The 20,596-nt window shown below is 40.0% G+C and overlaps 1 protein-coding gene across 4 annotated transcripts in view; it reads left to right on the forward strand.

The window, feature by feature from the left end:
* Nucleotides 1-20,596, forward strand: part of HTR4 (5-hydroxytryptamine receptor 4) — a 200,872-nt gene that overhangs the window by 86,912 nt on the left and 93,364 nt on the right. For all 4 annotated transcript variants that reach the window (XR_001115209.2, XM_003266614.4, XM_030822692.1 and 1 more), the window contains 2 exons: nucleotides 9,288-9,413; nucleotides 10,991-11,191. Coding sequence is in view for 3 of the 4 variants with exons in the window: in XM_003266614.4 (XP_003266662.1) it covers nucleotides 9,288-9,413; nucleotides 10,991-11,191 (327 nt within the window). In the remaining variant the exon portion in view is untranslated. The remainder of the gene's footprint in view (nucleotides 1-9,287; nucleotides 9,414-10,990; nucleotides 11,192-20,596) is intronic.

A 20,596-nucleotide genomic window follows, 5' to 3' on the forward strand; every position in this document is an offset into this window, starting at 1 on the left:
CCAGTAATAAAGGTAATGAAGAAGCCACACACATATAATTACAGATGGTCCCCTACATGATGGTTTGACTTAAGAATTTTTTACTTTACCATCATGTAAAAGCAATATAAAACCAAACACCGCATGTTCTCACTCATAGGTGGGAATTGAACAATGAGAACTCATGGACACGGGAAGGGGAACATCACACTCCAGGGACTGTTGTGGGGTGGGGGGATGGGGGAGGGATAGCATTAGGAGATATACCTAATGCTAAATGACGAGTTAATGGGTGCAGCAAAACAACATGGCACATGGATACATATGTAACAAACCTGCACATTGTGCACATGTACCCTAAAACCTAAAGTATAATAAAAAAAAAGCAATATGCATTCAGTGGAAACTGTATTTCCAATATTGAATTTTGATCTTTTCCCAGGATAGCAATATGCTGTATGATATACCATCTTACCTTGCCTGGCAGCAGCAGTGAGCTACAACTCTCAATCAGTCAGGTGATCACGAAGGTAAATAACCTATATTCTACAGAGTAGTCTGCTGCCAGATGACTTTGCCCAACTCTAGGCCCATGTAAGCTTTCTGAGCACATTTAAGGTAGGCTGGGCTGTTACAATGTTCTATAGGTTAGGTGCATTAAATGCATTTTCCATTTACAATGTGTTCAACTTACAATGGGTTTACTGGGAGGTAACCCCATCATAAGTCTAGGAACATCTGTACTTGTAATAAATGGTGTATACTGTCAAAACAAAAATTGCACTGGATGAAGTTAAACAGGTAAAGATGACTTTTTTCTTTTCCAAGGCTATGGCAATAGGGAGAGAGACCAGAATGCAATCTGACTTCAACTTCACTGCGACAAAGGACAGGAGAGTTTTTAAGAAATGGAGTAGGGGGAAGGGATTACCTAATGTGCTACCTAATTAGCCTTACCCAAAGGATAAGTAAACTTTCTCATATCTTCATGACAAGAGATGGTTTTACAACTTGGAACAAGGTGTCCACCTATGTTAGGCTGTTCGCTCCCACACAGACTGAGAGATAGGAGCACTATATTTCTTGATGATTTCCTTTCAAAGGGAAAGGAAAAGTTCTTGAGAATGACAGTCCCAGCTTGTAAAACTGGTGAGTATCTTTCATTTACATCTCAAAGTGTTAGAGAAAGAATTTGCAGTTACAAATTTTCTAAAGTAAATGCTCTAAGAAAAGGGAGCCCAGAGCCTGGAGTCAGGAAGAAGGCTGTCTAAAGTTTAGTCAAGCTGAGTGGAACGTTAAGGCCCTCTTGGTTAATATTCAATCTTTTATCAGTATAGAAACCAGCAGGGACCTTACATTTAAGGTTAATAAAATTTTCACTAGAAAAAAATTATTCAATTTTAGACAGGCTGTCTTGTAAGTCAGAATGCCCTTGTACTCTTCTCCTAACTGTTGATTGGTAAGAAATGAAACATTATTTTCTTTAATTTAAATGTAATTCCTTTGCAAAAGACTGTGCAGGGCTGGGCAGGGAGGGTGAAAGAAATACTTGGATAGGGAGTACTGGGATCTTTTGTGGATGTGCTGTGTATGTTTTCAAGAATGTTTCTTGTGTACATGACACTCCTAACAGGTGGGAGAGGAGGCACTTACTGCGGAGATCATTGGTGCAATGGTGGAGCCCTCTGGTCTAACATAATTTTATTGCAAAGTTCGATACATAAAAAGATAAAGAGAAAAAGTACTCTAGTTTCCCTGCCTCCTTGCTTCCTGTCATTCTTAGGAGTGATCTTGAAGTAGTTCCAGGGAAGTATCAAGAATATATATATTTATATATTCCTAATATATATATATTATACATACATATATTCACTTGAAATGTTCCTCTTGGCTTCCAAAATACCACTCTCATCTGATGTCCTCAGAACATCCTGAATAGTCTTTCGCAGTCTCCTCTTCTGGTCCTACCTTCTCTACTGTACATCTCAGTACTGCCGTTCATCGAGACCCTGACCCTCTTCTTGGGTGATCACATCCTTCCTCAGTTCTCTAAATCCCATAGAAGTGCTGGCAATTCCAAGTGTGCATCTCCTGCCCAGTCATCCCTCTGAGCTCCAGACACACACACATCCAATTGCCTACTTGATGTCTTCACTTGAATGTCTTATAGGTATCTCACACTTAATGTGTTTCACCCATCTCATTAAATTTTACCAACATTTATTCAGATATGCAATTCTAAAGTACGGCGTTTATTTGTGCTTCTTCCCACTCACTCATGGAATCTATTTTTCTTATCTATCTCTTTACTCCCCAAATAAACCTTTATTCCACCCACTTCTCTCCATCTCCCCAGCCACCATGCCACTTTTAACTACCATCTTCTTTTACCTGGACTCCTGCAGAAACCCCTGGCCTATTATCACCCCCGCCCCCATGTCATTACTCTGCTTACATCACTTCTGTGTCTTCTCATTGATCTTCCAACAGAACATAAATTTCTCCCTAGAGCACAAAAAAGTCCTCAGGGTCTGGCTTCGGACTACTTTTCTGAGCTCATCTCGGATGCTTAGTCCCTTGCTCATTTCCCCTGTGATAGTGAACATGAAAAATCTTTTCTGTCTCAGGGCTTTTGCAGTTGCTCTTCCCTTTGAATGCAATGCACTTATCCTGGTTCCTCTGACTTCCAAATTCTCTGCATTCATCAGAACTCAGTTGAATGTCACCTCCAGTGTTTCTCAACCACCTAACATTTCTCTCTAAGCCAGCGTGTTTTCTATCATAATGTCATGTTTACGCCTTTTATACTTTGCTACTCCACCTGTGACTCAGGAACCAGCAGCATCAGCAATGCCTACGGGTCTGTGAGAATTGCAGAATCCCAGACCCTGCCTCAGCCTAAAAAAAAATCAGAATCTGCGTTTTATCAAGATCCTCAGTGGATTAATATAAACATTAATATTTGGGAAATCGAACTCGGAAGAACTGATCACAAACTGTATTTATTTCTTTAATTGTGCATTTGCTTATGTCTGTTTCCATCCATACTGTGAACCCCATGAGGTCAGGAAATTTGTCCATTTTCTTTACTATTGAATCTAGTACTCAGCACAGTGCTTGGTATATAGTTGGCACTCAATACATATTTGATGAATGAGAAATTTAGTCTAACTTTCTCAATTGTTCCATGAAGAAACTGAGGCTCAGAAAAGTCAAGTGAATTTTTTGAAGTCCTACAGCTGTTTATGAACAAAACCAGTGCAAAAAGCCCACAAAAAATAACAACAAAGGCTGGGCGCGGTGGCTCATGCCTGTAATCCCAGCTCTTTGGGAGGCGGAGGCGGGCAGATCACCTGAGGTCAGGAGTTCAAGACCAGCCTGACCCACATGGCGAAACCCTGTCTCTACTAAAAATACAAAAATTAGCTGGGTGTGGTGGCAGGTGCCTGTAATCCCAGCTACTTGGGAAGCTGAGGCAGGAGAATCACTTGAACCCAGGAGGCAGAGGTTGCAGTGAACTGAGATTGTGCCACTGCACTCCAGCTTGGGGGACAGGGCAAGACTCTGTCTCAAAAATAAATAAATAAATAACAACAAAAAATGTTCTTGACTCTCCAGAAAGTATGAGAGAGAGAGAGAGTGCGTGTGTGTGTGTGTGTGACAAAGTATAACCTAAGATTTCCTTTGCTATTGTCTCTATCATTATTAATAACAATAATCACTTATTTATCATACTTTATCATATTCAGAGTCCATTGTCACATATACTAACCTATGTGGAAACTTACCCAGAATTTGTGTCTTTATATTTTCTTTCATGAAGAGCAGAGAAAATGGCAAACCCAGCCCACAAGTTTGTGGAGTTTATTAATGGATTAAAGATCACAGAGAAAGCAAAAAAGAAGAGAAAGTAAAATTTCTCATAAGAATAGCTGTCAGTGAACAAATTTAGTGGAGTGGACAGCTCTTCAGCCAGATGAAAGCTATCCAGTTGTGGTTGACAGGATTGCTTGAGGGTGTCAGAGGCAACCCAAGGACCTAACATGAATTTTGCAGAAGTGGTTTGGAATTTATTTTAATTGTCATTACTGGACTTACTTTTAGTTCAATGGACAGTTCTGCCTAATTAAAAAAGCTTCTTCTATGCTTAAATTTTGCTCGTCACTCCTAGTTTAAAGTTAAGCTATTTCTAACTCCTAATTGGCATGCCACAAATGAACCATTATATTGAACTTGGTGCTCTCTAACCCTGACATTCCCGCTTGGTTCAAAATGTACCTTCTCTGGAGCCAGAGATGTTCATCACAGACGCTCTGAATCTGTTTTCTTCTTTTACAAGAGGAAAGACAGTACAAGAGAGATTATTCTAATGGTGGTGGTTTTGTTGATGGAGAATTCATGTTATAAGGATATGTTTAAATCATAGTCCATAGACAAAAAAGCGACCTAAAAGAGCCAGGCCAGCCTGCCCCCAATACAGGAGCCGTGTACAGTATCTTGATATGTGGTCATCTGGGAATTCTTTTTTTATATAATGCTAAAATATAAATAATAAAATTTATCATTAATATATAAAATAAGCATTTTAAGCATACAGTTTAGTGATATTAAGCCCCAAAAGAGAATGAGATCATGTCCTTTGCAGCAACATCGATGGAGCTGGAGGCCATTATCCTAAGAAAACTAACAGAGGAACAGAAAATCAAATTCAGCATGTTCTTACTTACAAGTGGGAGCTGAACACTGAGTACATTACAGACACAAAGAAGGAACAACAGACCCTGGGACCTACGTGAGGGTGGAAGGTGGGAGGAGGGTGAGGATCAAGAAACTACCTATCAAACAATGCTTATTACATGGGTGATGAAATAATCTGTACAGCAAACCCCCTGTATAACAAACCTGCACATGTACCTCTGGCCCCAAAATAAAAAGCTAAAAAAAGAACATTCACAATGGTGTGCAACCATTACAACTATCCACTTCCGGAATTTTTTCGTCATTCCAAACACTCTATACTTCTTAAATAATAACTCCTCATTCACCTGTGCTCCCAGTCCCTGATAACTACTTTTCTATTTTATTTCCTTATGAATTTGCTGAGTCTAGAATCCTCATGTAAGTGGAATCACAATACTTCTCCTTTTGTGTGTGGTTTATTTCACTTACTTATTTGTTTCGTCTATTTTTAAGGTTCATCCATGTGGTAGCATGTATCAAAACTTCATTCCTGGCCGGGCATGGTGGCTCATGCCTGTAATCCCAGCACTTTGGGAGGCCGAGGCGGGCGGATCACTTGAGGTCAGAAGTTCAAGACCAGCCTGACCAACATGGAGAAACCCCGTCTCTACTAAAAATACAAAATTAGCCAGGCATGGTGGCATATTCCTGTAATCCCAGATACTTGGAAGCCCGAGGCGGAAGAATCGCTTGAACCCAGAAGGCAGAGGTTGCGGTGAGCCAAGATCGCGCCATTGCACTCCAGCCTGGCAACAAGAGTGAAACTCTGTCTCAAAAACAACAACAACAACAACAACAACAAACTTTATTCCTTTTTATAGAGAAATAAAATTTCGTAGTATGTATATACCACATTCTATTTATTCACTTATCTATTAATGGAAACTTGGGCTGTGTTCACCTTTGGGCTCTTGTGAATAATGCTGCTATAGACTGTTGGTATACAAGTGTCTGTTTGTATCCCTGCTTTCAATTCTTTTGGGTGTACCCCGGGATTGAATTGAGGGATCACATAGGCATTCTATATTTAACCTTTAGAGAAACCATCAAACTTGTTTTTCACAGTGGCTGTAGCATTTTACATTCCCGCCAGCAATGCACAGGTGTTTCAATTTCCCCACATTCACACTAACACTTGTTATTTTTTATTCGTTGTTTTATTTTTTATAATTGCCATCCTAATGAGTGCAAATTAGTATCTCATTGCCATTCAGGTATTCTTAAACACTTTCTGTGCCAGGGAGCACAAAACAACACCAGGAAGCTATTGCAGATCATCTTTAATTGTTAGAAGGCTCTTATTATCTAGTATTAAATCTTGCCTCCCTGTCAGTGACTCTAATTCATTACACATCAGAGTCACTTGGGAGCTTTTAAAAATTTCTCTATCCAGGCTGCAACTCAGACCAATTAAAGCAGCACCTCTGAGGGTGGATTCCCAGAATCTGCATTTTTTAAAGCTCCTCTGGTAACTTAAATATGCAGGTAAGGCTGGGAACCACTGCTTAAAGTTCACCCACTGGTCTTAGTTAGCCTCACAACCTGTGATAACCTTATCATTGAACCTTCTCTGACATCCTTTATTAAATAGCCAGTCTGCAATCCCCCACAGGCCATCCAGTCCTCCTTACCCTCCTAGATATTTTTTTTGCCATGGACTGTACTATCAGCTGACACCTTACATACTGTCTCATGCATCTGTTTATTGTCTGTTTTGCTCTCTGTTTTGCTTATTGCTGTTTCCCTAGGACATACAACAATGCCTAACACAGAGTAGGTGCTCAGAAATTGTTAAATGAATGAATATGTAAATCTACTCTTATTTCAAATGACAGCGTCAGATAGCTGAAAGTAGCTTTTGCGTTTCATCTCTTGGCCTTCTTATCTCTAGGTGAAATCTCTATACTTTCAACCAGGCTTCAAAGACATTGGATAATAAATATAACCATTATGAGCACAATATATCTCTCTTTCACTGAATCAGCAAGTAATTGAGCACTTACTATGTAATGCATCATCTACATATGTAATATTAATACATAGTATTACATGTACATTAATACATACTGTAGACTAGACATTGTGCCAGACACTGGAGATTGTAGTGAAAAAGATAACCAAAGTCAATCTGTGGAATTGGGGCACAGACAACAATCAATAACAGAAGTCATTTCAGATAACAGTAAATGCTGTAAAGAAAATGAAAAATGTTTGTTGGCTGTGGTACATTAAGTGGGGGTTAAATTTAATCTGAGGCCTGAATGACAAGAAGTCTGTCACTGAAGAATCATTCCAAGAAGGCACCTCAAATACAGAGGCCCTGGGGGTGGAAGAGATGAGTTTCAGAGGGGCCGTTAGTCTCTAAGAAGGACAGGGAAGAGAACCACCATCACCTCCTTTGTTAGTGCTTTAACTCAACTAACATGACCTAAGATCAAATGAGTTTTTGGTGGCCACATCAGCCTATTAAGGTCTTTTTCGTAAGTGTACAGTTTTCCTCATTGAATTAAATCTTCCCTATCTGATATTCGTACTGTTGATAGTTAGAACTTAAGTGTAGAAGGGTGATTTAGATAAGCATATCTGGAATTTCTTTTCATCTGAACCTCAGTTACAAACAATCTATCAATCTGCCTATAAAAACTTCTCAGCTGAATGGAGGGACTTTCTCATTCTCCAACCACTGCCAGACTGGTTGCTCATTCCCTTTGGCACCTTGTCTTCTGTGCCAGCTTAACAGAAGTTCTGGACAAGGCCAAAGCCAGGACTTTGCAGGCTGCTTTCATTTGGAGAGGGCATGCATCTTAATTTTCAGTCAAAAGAGCTCAGGAAAGACAGAGAATTCTTGATTTTTGGAACTGTGTGTTCTCAGTGGTGGGCTCACAGGAAAGCAGCCTCTCCCAGACCAGCCGCTAACATGCTCTGACAAGTCAGCTCTTCTTTCTGGGCCCTGGTTTACCCATATTCAAATGTGGGGTTTGGGTCTCGGACAAACTTGTCCAACCCACGGCCTGTCAGGGAACAGGCAGCCCAGGACAGCTTTTAATGCAGCCCAACCCAATTTATAAACTTTCTTAACACATTATGAGATTTTTTTGCAATTTTTTTTTTAGCTCATCAGCCATTGTTAGTGTTAGTGTATGATCTGTGTGGCCCAAGACAATTCTTCTTCTTCCAATGTGGACCAGGGAAGCCAAAAGATTGGACACCGCTGGTCTAAGAGTTTTAAGATTCTTTGAAACTTCATTAAAAAGAACATTTTATTATACTATAAAAGTTTTTAAAATCCTTATAGCGTCTGAATATTAATCTGCAGATATCGTGCTTTCATTGAAAAAGGATCTTCATTTTCAAGTTAATAAAACAAAATGCTGAGTTTACATGGGGAAGGCAACATTTGTAGACTAAATCAGATGCTGAAATCACAAATTTGAACTGGGAAAACAATGACATATTGTGGGCACCAAAAGAAATGATCAGGGTGGTGAAAGGAGCCACTGAGCTTATTTATTGGCTACTATCTTTCCAACGGACTTCACAGAATCTGAATTCAATTTGTCCAGGTGAACCGATGTAAGAACAACCATCAAACCCAGTCTTTTTTCGCTGGGAGAACCTACCTGTAAGCAGAAGCTTCTGCATGGGCTGGAATGGGACACTGTAACAAGATGGCTTTGCATTCAAGCCAAGCAACTGTATGAATGCAAAGTAACTTGCTCAGTAACAACTGGTTCAAGTTGCTACTGAGCAAGCAGTGGGCTCCTTGCTGATGTTCATAGGCTTTTGAGGAAAAAAAAAAAGGCTTCATTGTAAGTTGATCGGCAAGGAAGCAGGAGGCAAAGCTCAAATCTGTCTCCCTGAGCCGGGGGCTGTGGCAGGTTTTATAGGCAGAGGGTAATAAGGTATGATCTGATTGGATCTTGTGATAAGTTAATGCCAGGAGGTATGATCTGACTGGATTATTCCACAAGGTGATGCTAGGGCTCTATATGATTGGATCATGGATCATACCATGAGATGTCCACTTCTTTATTTGGTCCCCATGCCTTGGTCCAAGCACTTAGGTTTCACCCTGTGGTTGCATGCTTGGTTCATCTGGGCCTGGTCAGTTTAACTTGCAACCTGGGGGTCCATGGCAACTAAAACACAACTCACCATTTTATACACAAAGTTGGACCAGATTGGGCTGCTCCTGCAGTTACAAAGTTACTATCATTCATTCACTCAGCTTTTGCAATCTAGTTGAGTAAGTGCACAAAACAGGAATCAACCATGTATGTCTGAATGCTAGTTGAACTAAATGCCCTGAAGGAAAGCCACAAGTGCTTGGATGGAAAATAACGTTAATTCAGCTCTCTAAGCCTCATACTCCTCTTATGTAGGAGCTAACCAGGATAAAATGTCAAGCGACAGGTTCAGATTTTGGTGTACATTAAATGCATGATTAATATATGTGTCATCAGCTGATGGTGAAGTTACCTTTCTGAAGGTCAATGATGAAAAGATGAATTTTCTTTCTTGTGTCCCAGAGTTTCATTCAATTCTTTGTGCTGGTGTGTGTCTTTCAGTTCCGAGGAGGGTTTTGGGTCAGTGGAGAAGGTCGTGTTGCTCATGTTTCTCTCGACGGTTATCCTGATGGCCATCTTGGGGAACCTGCTGGTGATGGTGGCTGTGTGCTGGGACAGGCAGCTCAGGTGAGCAGCAGGAGGGAACGTTTTGAGGAAACATAGGAGTTCTGAGCTCTCCCTAGAGAGTTGGGTGTGAATATTTCCATTATAATTTGTAATTAAGAAAGAAAACATTCGGCCAGGCACGGTGGCTCACACCTGTAATCCCAGCACTTTGGGAGGCCGAGACAGGCGGATCACGAGGTCAGGAGATCGAGACCATCTTGGCTAACACGGTGAAACCCCGTTTCTACTAAAAATACAAAAAATTAGCCGGGTGTGTTGGCGGGTGCCTGTAGTCCCAGCTACTCAGGAGGCTGAGGCAGGAGAATGGCGAGAACCTGGGAGGCGGAGCTTGCAGTGAGCTGAGATCGCGCCACTGCACTCCAACCTGGGGGACACAGCAAGACTCCATCTCAAAAAAAAAAAAAAAAAAAGAAAACATTCATGGGAACAACATTTTAAAAATAAAAGGGGAGAAAAAGGGATTGCAATTAATCCTACAACTCTAATAAAACCAGTGTAAACACTTCAGTGTATTTCCATCCTGTCATTTTTTTCTTTGTCAAATGTGTTTATAGTTGTGATCACTATATATACAATTGTTGAGAGCACATATAATCTAACCTCCCCATTTTATTAATGGTTTAGGGAAGATGTGGCTCACAAGGGACAGATCTAGAAATTAAACCTGTGTTTTTTGCACTTCCGCTTCATCAGTCTCAACCCTGGCTGCAATTAGAACCATGTGAAGCACTTTTAAAAACTATCATCGTGTGGTATTAGTATGTCTCATGTGGTATTTTGGACATAGTTATATTTAAGAAGTTATTTATTGCTAAAGTTCAAATCTAATTAGGCATCCTGTATTTTATCTGGTAACCTTTGAGGGGAGAGGTGTTAACTCCCAAGGGTGCCTGAACTAACTGATCTGGGGTGAGACCTCAGCATCAATACTTATTAAAATGCATCAGGTGATTCTAGTATACAGCCTGGGATGAGAGCCTCTGGGCCATATGAGTGTATAACGAAGCAGTTCCTCTCTAAGTAAGACATGCACACATCTAATGATGATGAAAATAAAGTGTAAAAGCACAATTCTGACCAGTGTTATAAATGGGAGTACACAGTAGCCAGTCTACTAGTGTAAAATGGTGAACTGTGACTACAGTCACAGGGCATACCTTGGGAGAGTTCCCTGAGAATGCCCGACCAAGGACTGATGGGTGGGTGGGATTAACCAGGCAACGTTGGAAGAAAGAACATCTGCAATGGCCCTCAAAAGGGACCTGTATGTGCAGGGGAACTCAGATTAGGGCAGGGTGGCCAGAAGGGGGAGGAAAAAAAAGGTTTTGGTATAAGGTAGGTCTGGAGAAGTCAGGAGAGGCTGGACCACGCTGGGTCTTCTCAGCTATGTTACAGAAGGGGAAATTGAATCTCACGGAATACACTAAGCATGTGACTTTTTCTTTCCTCTTTCCCCCTCCCTTCTTTTCTTCTTTCTTTGTTTCCCTTTTCCCTGTTTTTTCTCTTGATCTCTTCTCCCTCCCCTTTTTCCCTTCATCCCTCCCCCTGCCTCCTCTCTTACACTTTTTCACTCACAGGAAAATAAAAACAAATTATTTCATTGTATCTCTTGCTTTTGCGGATCTGCTGGTTTCGGTGCTGGTGATGCCCTTTGGTGCCATTGAGCTGGTTCAAGACATCTGGATTTACGGGGAGATGTTTTGTCTTGTTCGGACATCTCTGGACGTCCTACTCACAACAGCATCGATTTTTCACCTGTGCTGCATTTCCCTGGATAGGTAAGGACAGAACAATGTGCATAGCAGAGCTCTGTGCTGGAGACAAAGACTTGATGGATATTGGGCAGTGTCTGCCTTTTCTTATTCATTAGAAGAAATGAATCTCAGAGAGGTAAATTTGATAATTCAGTTATAGAGTCACTCTCCAGCCTTTGCAGAGGCCCCCTTTTTAGTCAGGCTCTCTCTGAGGCACTGTAGATGCACAGATTATTAAGACCTAGAACCTGTCTGCAAAGAGTTTGCAATCTAAATAGCAACAGATGTCAGCAATCAAGTTTACTGTAGCGCTCTAAATTTTATACTGATGGCATGAACAAAATTCTGAAGAAGCTGAGCATCAAGAATGAGTACATCTTCCCAGAGGGCAGCAGGGGTGGTTCAGAATGAAAATGCCCTATGTTTGAACATAAACTTTTCTTGAAAATATGTTTCTGTAATAATTTGATATACATATTTATGTGTGTGCATGTAATTGTGGAGACTCTTTTCCAGAAAGTTACAGTAAGCTTTCCAATAATTTTATGTTTTTTTGGACCCAGGTCTAGCATTTCATTCTTGTTGCACAATTTTATTTTCTTTCTTCATATTTGACTTCAAGAGACCTAATGATTTTCATCTTTGCCTCATTTGTTGCAGATTTATGTATTTATCACTTGTATCATCACTATTCATTTTCCAATTCCTGCTAATTTACATTTCATCATAAAGGTAAAATGCAGTCTAAAGTCAGATGATTACACAAACATATGCTGTTATCAATGTAGTAGTTATCTTAGGGGTTAGCTCTCAGAAAAATATGGGGTACAAATCACATATAATCAGAATTACCAGGGACAATGATTTCTTACTGTCTCTTGAGTAGCCCAGCAAACCCAAGTTTTCCTCCAGTCTTGGGATAGATCACTTTTTTAAAATTTAGTTTTATTTATTCTTATTTATTTTTTATAGGGACAAGTCTCACTATGTTACCCAGGCTGGTCTCGAACTACTGTGCTCAAGTTGTCCTCAGCCTTTAGCCTCCCAAAGTGCTGGGACTACAGATGTGAGCTATTGTGCTCAGACAATCACTGTTTTTTATTTTTATTTTCATTTATTTTTATTTTTTGAGACCGAGTCTCGCTCTGTCGCCCAGGCTGGAGTGCAGTGGTGCAATCTTGGCTCACTGCAAGCTCCACCTCCCAGGTTCTCGCCATTCTCCTGCCTCAGCCTCCTGAGTAGCTGGGACTACAGGTGCCCGCCACCAGGCCCAGCTAATTTTTTGTAGAGACAGGGTTTCACCAACAATCACTGTTTTTTTTTTAATTGAGGACTAGGAAAAGTAGTTGACTAAAACTAGAGATCGTGGTATATCTAACATACACACTTTTAAACACTAACATCATTGTCTTCCCAGAGAATTAATCACACTGGGGGAGGTACTTAGAGACTGAAACCAGCTGAGGGGACAGCAGGTTTATCTCCTATTTCATGGGACTTCTGTGCATTGATTGGAATGGTAGTCATAATGGCCTGCTGTATTTAAATTGCTTTCTCTTTTGCTCTGCCAAGAACATATAGTTGAATATGCTTAAGTTAAATGCATGTATAATGAGACTCCAATCTAGCTAGAGATAATGACTCTGGTAAAATTGAACTCATGGCAAGTAAACAGACCCATGGCATGGCATAGTTGGAAATTTGTGTTTATTAGCTTGTTTACAACAATCTGACTTCAGTACATGAAAGACTTTTAAAGACAGTCAGGATACACGGTATGAAAGTTCATATTATAGGAAATACAATGTAAGGAAGTAGAAAATCTATGGAAATCCTGCTGGGTAACCTGCATATGATCATTGTTAAAATGAGTAGTGAGACTGAAAGTACTACAGGAATTTGGAGAAGGCCAGGCAGGGGAGATGGGGGCAGCTGAGGTAACCTCAAGGCCTGGGTAAAAGCAAGAGTAAGAAAAAGAGCCAGTCAGCCGGGAAAAAAGTGGGAGAAAGTGTAGAATCAATTGTCTGTTGTGGAGAGTTTGCTATGGGTAGCCCTGAGAGAAGGTCTAGAGGTTTCCTTGAAAGGTTTGGCTTCAGATTTATGCCTATGTACTTTTCAAATCAGGAAACTTTTCCTGAGTAGGTATGAGTTGTCACGAAACAGCATGAATTGGTCTTTAAGAACCATCTGCTTTAGAATTGAAGAGATTTGGGTTCAATTCCCAGCTTTTAAAATGTTTAGTTATGGGAATGGCAATAAGTGATTAAGCCTTTCTGAGTCTAAGCCTTTCTTGTCTCTAAAACTTGGGGAGATAGCACCTATTTTATATGACTACAGTTAGGTATAAATTGGATAATCCATTTAAGGCATCACTTTGGCCCAGCTTGTCACAGTACTCCATGTTAGTGGATGTTGTTGTTCATGTCAGTTTCTTGTAACTAGCCATACAACTCATGATCTTTCTCATCAAACTTGCACCTCCTCAGTGAATAGCTGCTCCAACAGCTGCATCATCTAGAAACCAGGTAGTTATTCTAATAGCAGTCTTTCCTCATCTCCTACATTTAAATAATGACAAGCCCTGCTCATTTTCTTTCCGAAAGAGATCCTAATCTATTTCTCTCTATCATTCATCCAAAGTAATATCATTTCTTGGAGAAATCACTCAACACTTTCCTAATTATTCCCTCCAAATATGTTTTATCCCCTCCCCATCCATTTGTCACTCACAAGATCAAATAGCCATCTTTTTAAAATGCTGCTCTGATACTGTTGCTCCTTTGCTTAAAACCCTTCAGTGGCTATTCATTGTACTGAAAATCAAAACCAGACTCATACAGGGTTTTTCACCCTTTGTTTCCTGTCCATGTCCCCAGCTTCCCTTCACCCCCTTCCTAACCTCACCTCCAGGCCCGAGTCGCTTTGGCCTTCTTTCTAGTTCTCCAGGGCTCTCTGCTCAGCCACCTGAGGCCTTGGCTTTTCCCTCTGCCTGAAAACCTCCTCTGCCCCTCCTCTCCTGCATGTCTTTCGGATTTTAGCTAAATCTTCTCTTCTTTGCAGAAGTCTTCGCTGACTCCATCAAAACCATTTTTCTCTTTTGTAGAACTCAGTGTAATTATAATTAAAATCAAGTCTATACTTTCTTTTTAAATGTCTTTCTATTCCAATGGGAGGAAGCTCAAGGCTACGAACAAGGGCAAGGTCCCTGCCCTCAAAGAACTTGCATTGTTATGGGGAGGTTGACAATTAAACAGTCATTGCATAAATACTTATTTAGGTATTTGGCAAACACGATTGAACAAATGGAGTGGTCAGCACATTCTCTTTGTGAGAGTCATGCCAATAATTCCATTTCATTCTCTGACAGTGTATGTCAAAAACTCCAATACCATAAGTAAGATATCAGATGCGGTTTCTTTTGTTTTATTTTCCTTGGGGAGCTTGGGGATCTTGCCTCCATCTTGTCTCCAGCTTTCCCTGTCCCAAGAGCATTCTCTCATAGTGCTGGAGGGTCCATCCTGAACATTACAGGGCAATGTTTAGCCTGGAAGAGTATGGTTTTATTTATCATCTAGCTCTGTTTTTGCTGTGTCCTTCCCGTCCTAACAGTTTGGTTCACCTGGGCTGGGCCAAAGCACAGAGTGAATGTCTCAATGAGGTGTGATGTCCTTGTTAGCCATGTTATTCCTGGCAGTATGCCATGTCCTTCTCTCTAGAGCTGCGACAAGTCTTCTGGGATCATTCATAAGGGGTAGTTCCTTTGAGCAAGAGGGCTTGCTTTGATTTGTAACTCCTCTCAGATGGCAGACTCCTGGATCAAAGCAAAATGTAGGACTCCTTTAGTACTACAAAATGCATTTTCCCAACTCCCATTCTCAGCTCACTGTGCTTCCTGGTGCTTTCAGAATTGAATTCTGTTAATAAGAATTTATTGCCTCCTTAAAAATAATTTCCAAAACGTAATTAAAATAAATGCACCATATAGTATGGGTCATAGGAGATCAAAAACTGCTTTAAAAGCTTTAGAGTACAGTTGATTTTTTTTAAGATCTAAAGTTCTGTGGTGAATAAAAACTAACCAAGTAGTCATGATAGAGCACTAGTTTTAAAAGTGAAATATAAGGCAGCCATTGAAAACCATGAGAAATAATGACGTGTGTTGTCCTAGAAAGATATCACTGGTGTATTATGCTGGGGGGAAAAAAAGCAAGTGGCAGACTCTAATGCTTAGCATAATTCCACTTTTGTAAAATAAATATAGAGATGCGTGTATCTGGGTTTACATGAGTGTGTGTGGAGAGAGAGAAAAAGAGAGAGGGAGAAAGAGAAAGAAAGAGGGAGAGATTGAGAATGAAAAAGAAAGAACATGAATGAATTTTCACCAAACCATTAACAGGTGGTTGTTTGAGGGGTAGGGCATACGGTGTAGTGCTGGCCAGAGTGGATGGTCAGTTGAATTGGGGTTGGGGGCCTTCACTTTTACTAATTTCTGTCATACACATTTTGAACTTCAATTTTCCCTTTGCTAGAAAGGTAACCTTCTCAAATGCAAGTCCATCCACAATAGCCTTTTAGCTGAAAATGTTGCTAGAATGGCACATTCCTCAGTTCTCTGAGAACATTCTGCTTCAGTTCTGGGAGTTCCCTCTGAGGTCAGAACAAGCCAGGGAGCATGGAAATCTTCCTGACCAGTGTGTTCTCTCTGCTTTCTCATCAAACACGCTCGCTTCTCCCTCTAAGGGAGCCCTCACCATCTCTTACGGGGTGCATCACTCTCACATTGGTCTTGGTTAACCTCCTCCTTGTTCACAAGCTTGCATTTGATTTTTTTCTAACAGTCCCTTTTCTAATCCTCACAGATTTTTGAAGTCACAATATTAATAATACCTGAGCATTGTCAAAAATGCCATCAGTTCACAAGTAGAACATAATGTCCCCAATTCTTTCAATATCCACTTCCACAGCTGCATAACCTGAGGTAACCACTGTAAATAGCAACTGCCTATAAATGCCAGTGATTTCACATGTAATAAGCAGACCTATTTGAATATATTTTGAGTTTATGATATATGCCAGTGAGTTGCCTGAATGTTATGTTTTTACCAACTTGCTTATTGGATGATCTATTAGCAAGGTTTCTTTCAGCAGCATGCGGCAGATAATAAATTGATAGTTCAAATAACCGAAAAGTCTGGCTTCAGACGTGGCTGTCTACAAGGATTTGAACAATGTCATTTAGTCTAACTTTGCCCCTCTCTAACTCTGTTTCCCTCTCCTTTTTGTCTCCATCTTGCCTTCTTGTTCTCCGTTTACTTCCCTCTCTGTTTCCCTATGTCTATTCCTCTCTTTCTATCTGTCCCTCTTTGTCCCTATGCTGTCCATCAGCTCTGGTTTCTTGTTAGATTTTTTTCTTAGGCTGGGTTCTTCCACCAAGAAAGAAAAATAGTCACAGGCAACAAATCTTAAACCATCCTTAACACGTGAGTCCATAAGACGAGAAACCTAAGTGCTGTTTTTCATGGAAGAACTTTCGTTGGCTTTGCTTGAGTCAAACACTCTTCACTTAACCAGTCACTGTGGTGTGGAGATGACACATCCTGGTTACTGGGCAGAGGTGAGGCACCATGACTCCCAGCTTTACCAAAAACATATGGTGTGAGGAAATGGCAGTTCTCATTGGAAAGATGGGTGTTAGGCAGACAAGAAGAGGAGATACCAATTCCCCTTAGGCTGGCCAGACCCTACAGGTATCTTTAGGGAGCCTCCACAACAAAACAGAGGTATGTCATCCCCAATTCCTCCCTATATTAGGCCAAATATTTCTAGATCCTTCTGCTGGCCTCATAAGCCGTACTTTTCAGACTTTTAACCATTGTTATCCCCTTTCTCTGAACATGCTGTACTTTGTCCTTTACTTAGCATCAAATGTAATTCCCTTTTTTAAAAAAAGTCAATTTCACTTCATTGACGATAGCATTCTCTATAGTACTGCAAGATTCTTTTTTGGATACATCCAGCTGAATTGTCACCCTTCCTCTGCACAGCTCGAAAATCTGGTGTGTTTTATCGGCAAAATTCTCCAACAGTTTCTTGGTCTCCGATCCTCTTTTAAACAGGTTTACTTGTAAAACATACAATTCTTACTTCAAGGCTGCATGTTTAATCTTGTGCTGGAGATAAATGTATCTGCATTTCTTAATGATCTCCCTGGAGTATAATTCAATTTTGTAATGTATAAATGAAAAGTGTCTGTCATCGTGAACTGTGTCACACAATTACATTTGTTTTCCCAATAGGATTGAAATGCATTTCATAAGGAAAGTATATTAAAAGTTTCTCCTTCTCACATACTCTTTTAGGGCAGGTTCAGGCTTTGTACATAATATTTGTTGAGTCGAATTTCATGCCAGAGGGTTTGAACTGTTATTTTTATATTCATTTCATCAAACATCTATGGAGTGCTTACTAATTACTATGAGTTGTTCTGGGCATTGTAAATACAGTGGTGAATGATCAGAAAAACTCTGAATCATGGAACTTTTTGTCTAGTTGGGAATACAGAGAGTAAACAGATAATTACAGTAAAATGGGTGGCCATTTAATACTCTAAGGAGAAGAAAAAAAAAAGCTATTGGAGTCTGCTAAGTTGCAATCTCCAAAGCAGGGTAGGCTCCTGAGGAAGTGATGCTGATGCTGGGATCTGCAGGTGCTGTGGGTATCGGTAGGGGATAGGGAAGTTGGTGAGGCCTGGGGAGTGGCTGCTCCTGAAAACACATGTGAAAACCCCCAGGAAAGCCCTTGTTAACTAAAGGCTAAATTCTTAGCTCAGCTTGCACTGCTTTTCCAATGTGTTCTCAGTCTGATTTTCCTACCTCAACTCCTACCCATGAGTGATCTGTTATCATTCCCTGAATATGATATGTTTCCTCATAACTGCATGTTGCTACCTGTGCCTTGGGTTTCTTTTATTTTTCTGGCAAACATCCACCTTTCTTCAATACTCAGATAACACGTGTCACCTTCTCCAATGGCTGGTGGGCTTCATTCATAAAAATTTGTCATTTCTTCCTCTGAGTTCCCATGGAGTATTGAATCGAAGCATCATGGTTAATAGAAGATTCTTAGTATGTACGTCTCAATAATTGTTTGATTTGTCTGCCTTGCTCTAGAATATAAAATTCTTGAGAGTAGGACTTATCTATTCATGTGTTTTTCTTTCTGGAACATAATAGCTGTTCCATGCATGTTTGGCTGAGCATAGAATGCTGAGATGTGACTTGTGGTTTTTTGCATGACTCTGGGGTTGGTTTCTCTGTCCTCATAGAACTCTTAATATAGAAAATGGTTAAGAATGAGACCTGAGGTGCTAGGCTGCTTAGATTCAGTCACAGCTTGACTGGTTGTCAAGTGTGTGGTCTTGGAGAAGTGACAAAGGTTTTCTGGACTTTGTCTTATCTGTAAAAATTGTGTTATTGATAGAAAATCCCTTCCCTTCTCTTTTAGGACTTGTGAGGAATAAATAACTGAGTGTTTATTATTCACTTAATAAACTGAATAATTCATAGACCAGTGCATGGTGCTTGGTAAGTGTTCAATTAACGTTAGCCACAAGGACTGTTCCATTATTGTTTTCCTCTCTAAATGCAAATTCCTAGTGGTAGCGAGGGCCTTCCCAGACACTGATAGTCATCTTGTTCTTTCTGACTCATAGCTGAGTGCCCTTGAAGGTTAGATCCTTAGCCTTCCAGCCCTGAGTATGTCCCCTCTTTCCTTTGGAAACCTCATTTATCCTGTGGCTTCACTTGCACCTCTGCTCTTGTCTCTCCCTCATCCCTTTCACACACTGGGCTCTGGGGTTCTCTGTCTGTCTGCTCAGCATCTTGCCTTAAACATCCTTCTGTTTTCTCAAACCTCAGTGTGCTCCAAGTAGACATTTTTATTGTAAACTAATATTATATCCTCTTCCACATTGTATATTGAAGGTGAATCTATTAGTTATCTTTCAGACATTGAAACACAATTTTTTGAAGTCATCTTTTGCTTACCTCCCATGATGAGCTGGATGCCAAATCACACCTATTTTTTATGAATATCTTTTTTAAAAATTTTATTTTATAAAAATTATATATTTTATATATATATAAAATAAAACCTAAAATTTTATTTTAGGTTTGGGTGTATATTTGAAGATTTGTTACATAGTTGAACTGTGTCACAGGGGTTCGTTGTATACATTATTTCATCACCCAGGTATTAATAAACCCAGTACCTAATATGATTTTCTGCTCCTGTCCCTCCTCCCAGCCTCCACCCTCAAGTAGAACCAATGTCTTTTGTTCCCTTTTTTTGTGTTCATGAGTTCTCGTCATTTAGCTCCCATTTATAAGTAAGAACATGCAGTATTTGGTTTTCTCCTTCTGCATTAGTTTCCTAAGGATAATGGCCTATAGCTCCATCCACGTTCCTGTAAAAAACATTATTTTGTTATTTTTCATGGCTGCATAGTATTCCATGGTGTATATGTACCACATTTTTGTTATCTAATCTGTCATTGATGGGCATTTAGATGTATTTTATGTCTTTACCATTGTGAAGGGTGCTGCAGTAAACATTTGGGTGCATGTGTCTTTATGGCAGAATGATTTATATTCCTCTGAGTATATACCGAGTAATGGGATTGCTGGGTCGAATGATAGTTCTGCTTTTAGCTCTTTGAGGAATCACCATAGTGCTTCCACAATGGTTGAACTAGTTTACACTCCCTCCAACAGTGTATAAATGTTCCCTTTTTTCCTCAACTTCGCCAGCATGTGTCATTTTTTGACTTTTTAATAATAGCCATTGTGACTGGTGTGAGTGGTATCCCATTGTGGTTTTGATTTGCATTTCTTTAACAATCAGTGATATTGAGCTCTTTTTTATATGCTTGTTGGCTGCATATATGTCCTCTTTTTGAAAAGTGTCTGTTCATGTCCTTTGACCATTTTTTAATGGGGTTGTTTGACTTTTTTATTGTAAATTTGTTTAAGTTCCTTATAAATGCTCGATATTAGACCTTTGTCAGATGCATAGTTTGAAGATATTTTCTCCCATTCTGTAGGGTCTGTTTGCTCTGTCGTTAGTTTCTTTTGCTGTGTAGAGGTTCTTAAGTTTAGATCCCACATGTCAATTTTTGCTTTTGTTGTGATTGCTTTTGGTGTCTTAGTCATGAAATCTTTGCCTGTTCCTATGTCCAGGATGGTATTACCTAGTTTCTCTTCCAGAGTTTTTATAGTTTTGGGTTTTACATTTGAGTCTTTAATCCATCTTCAGTTGGCTTTTGTATATGGTGTAAGAAAGGGGTCCAGCTTCAATCTTCTGCATATGGCTAGCCAGTTACCCAGCACCATTTATTGAATAGCGAATCTTTTCCCAATTGCCTGTTTTTGT

Source organism: Nomascus leucogenys, chromosome 2 (assembly GCF_006542625.1).
Source record: "Nomascus leucogenys isolate Asia chromosome 2, Asia_NLE_v1, whole genome shotgun sequence".
NCBI lineage: Eukaryota > Metazoa > Chordata > Mammalia > Primates > Hylobatidae > Nomascus > Nomascus leucogenys.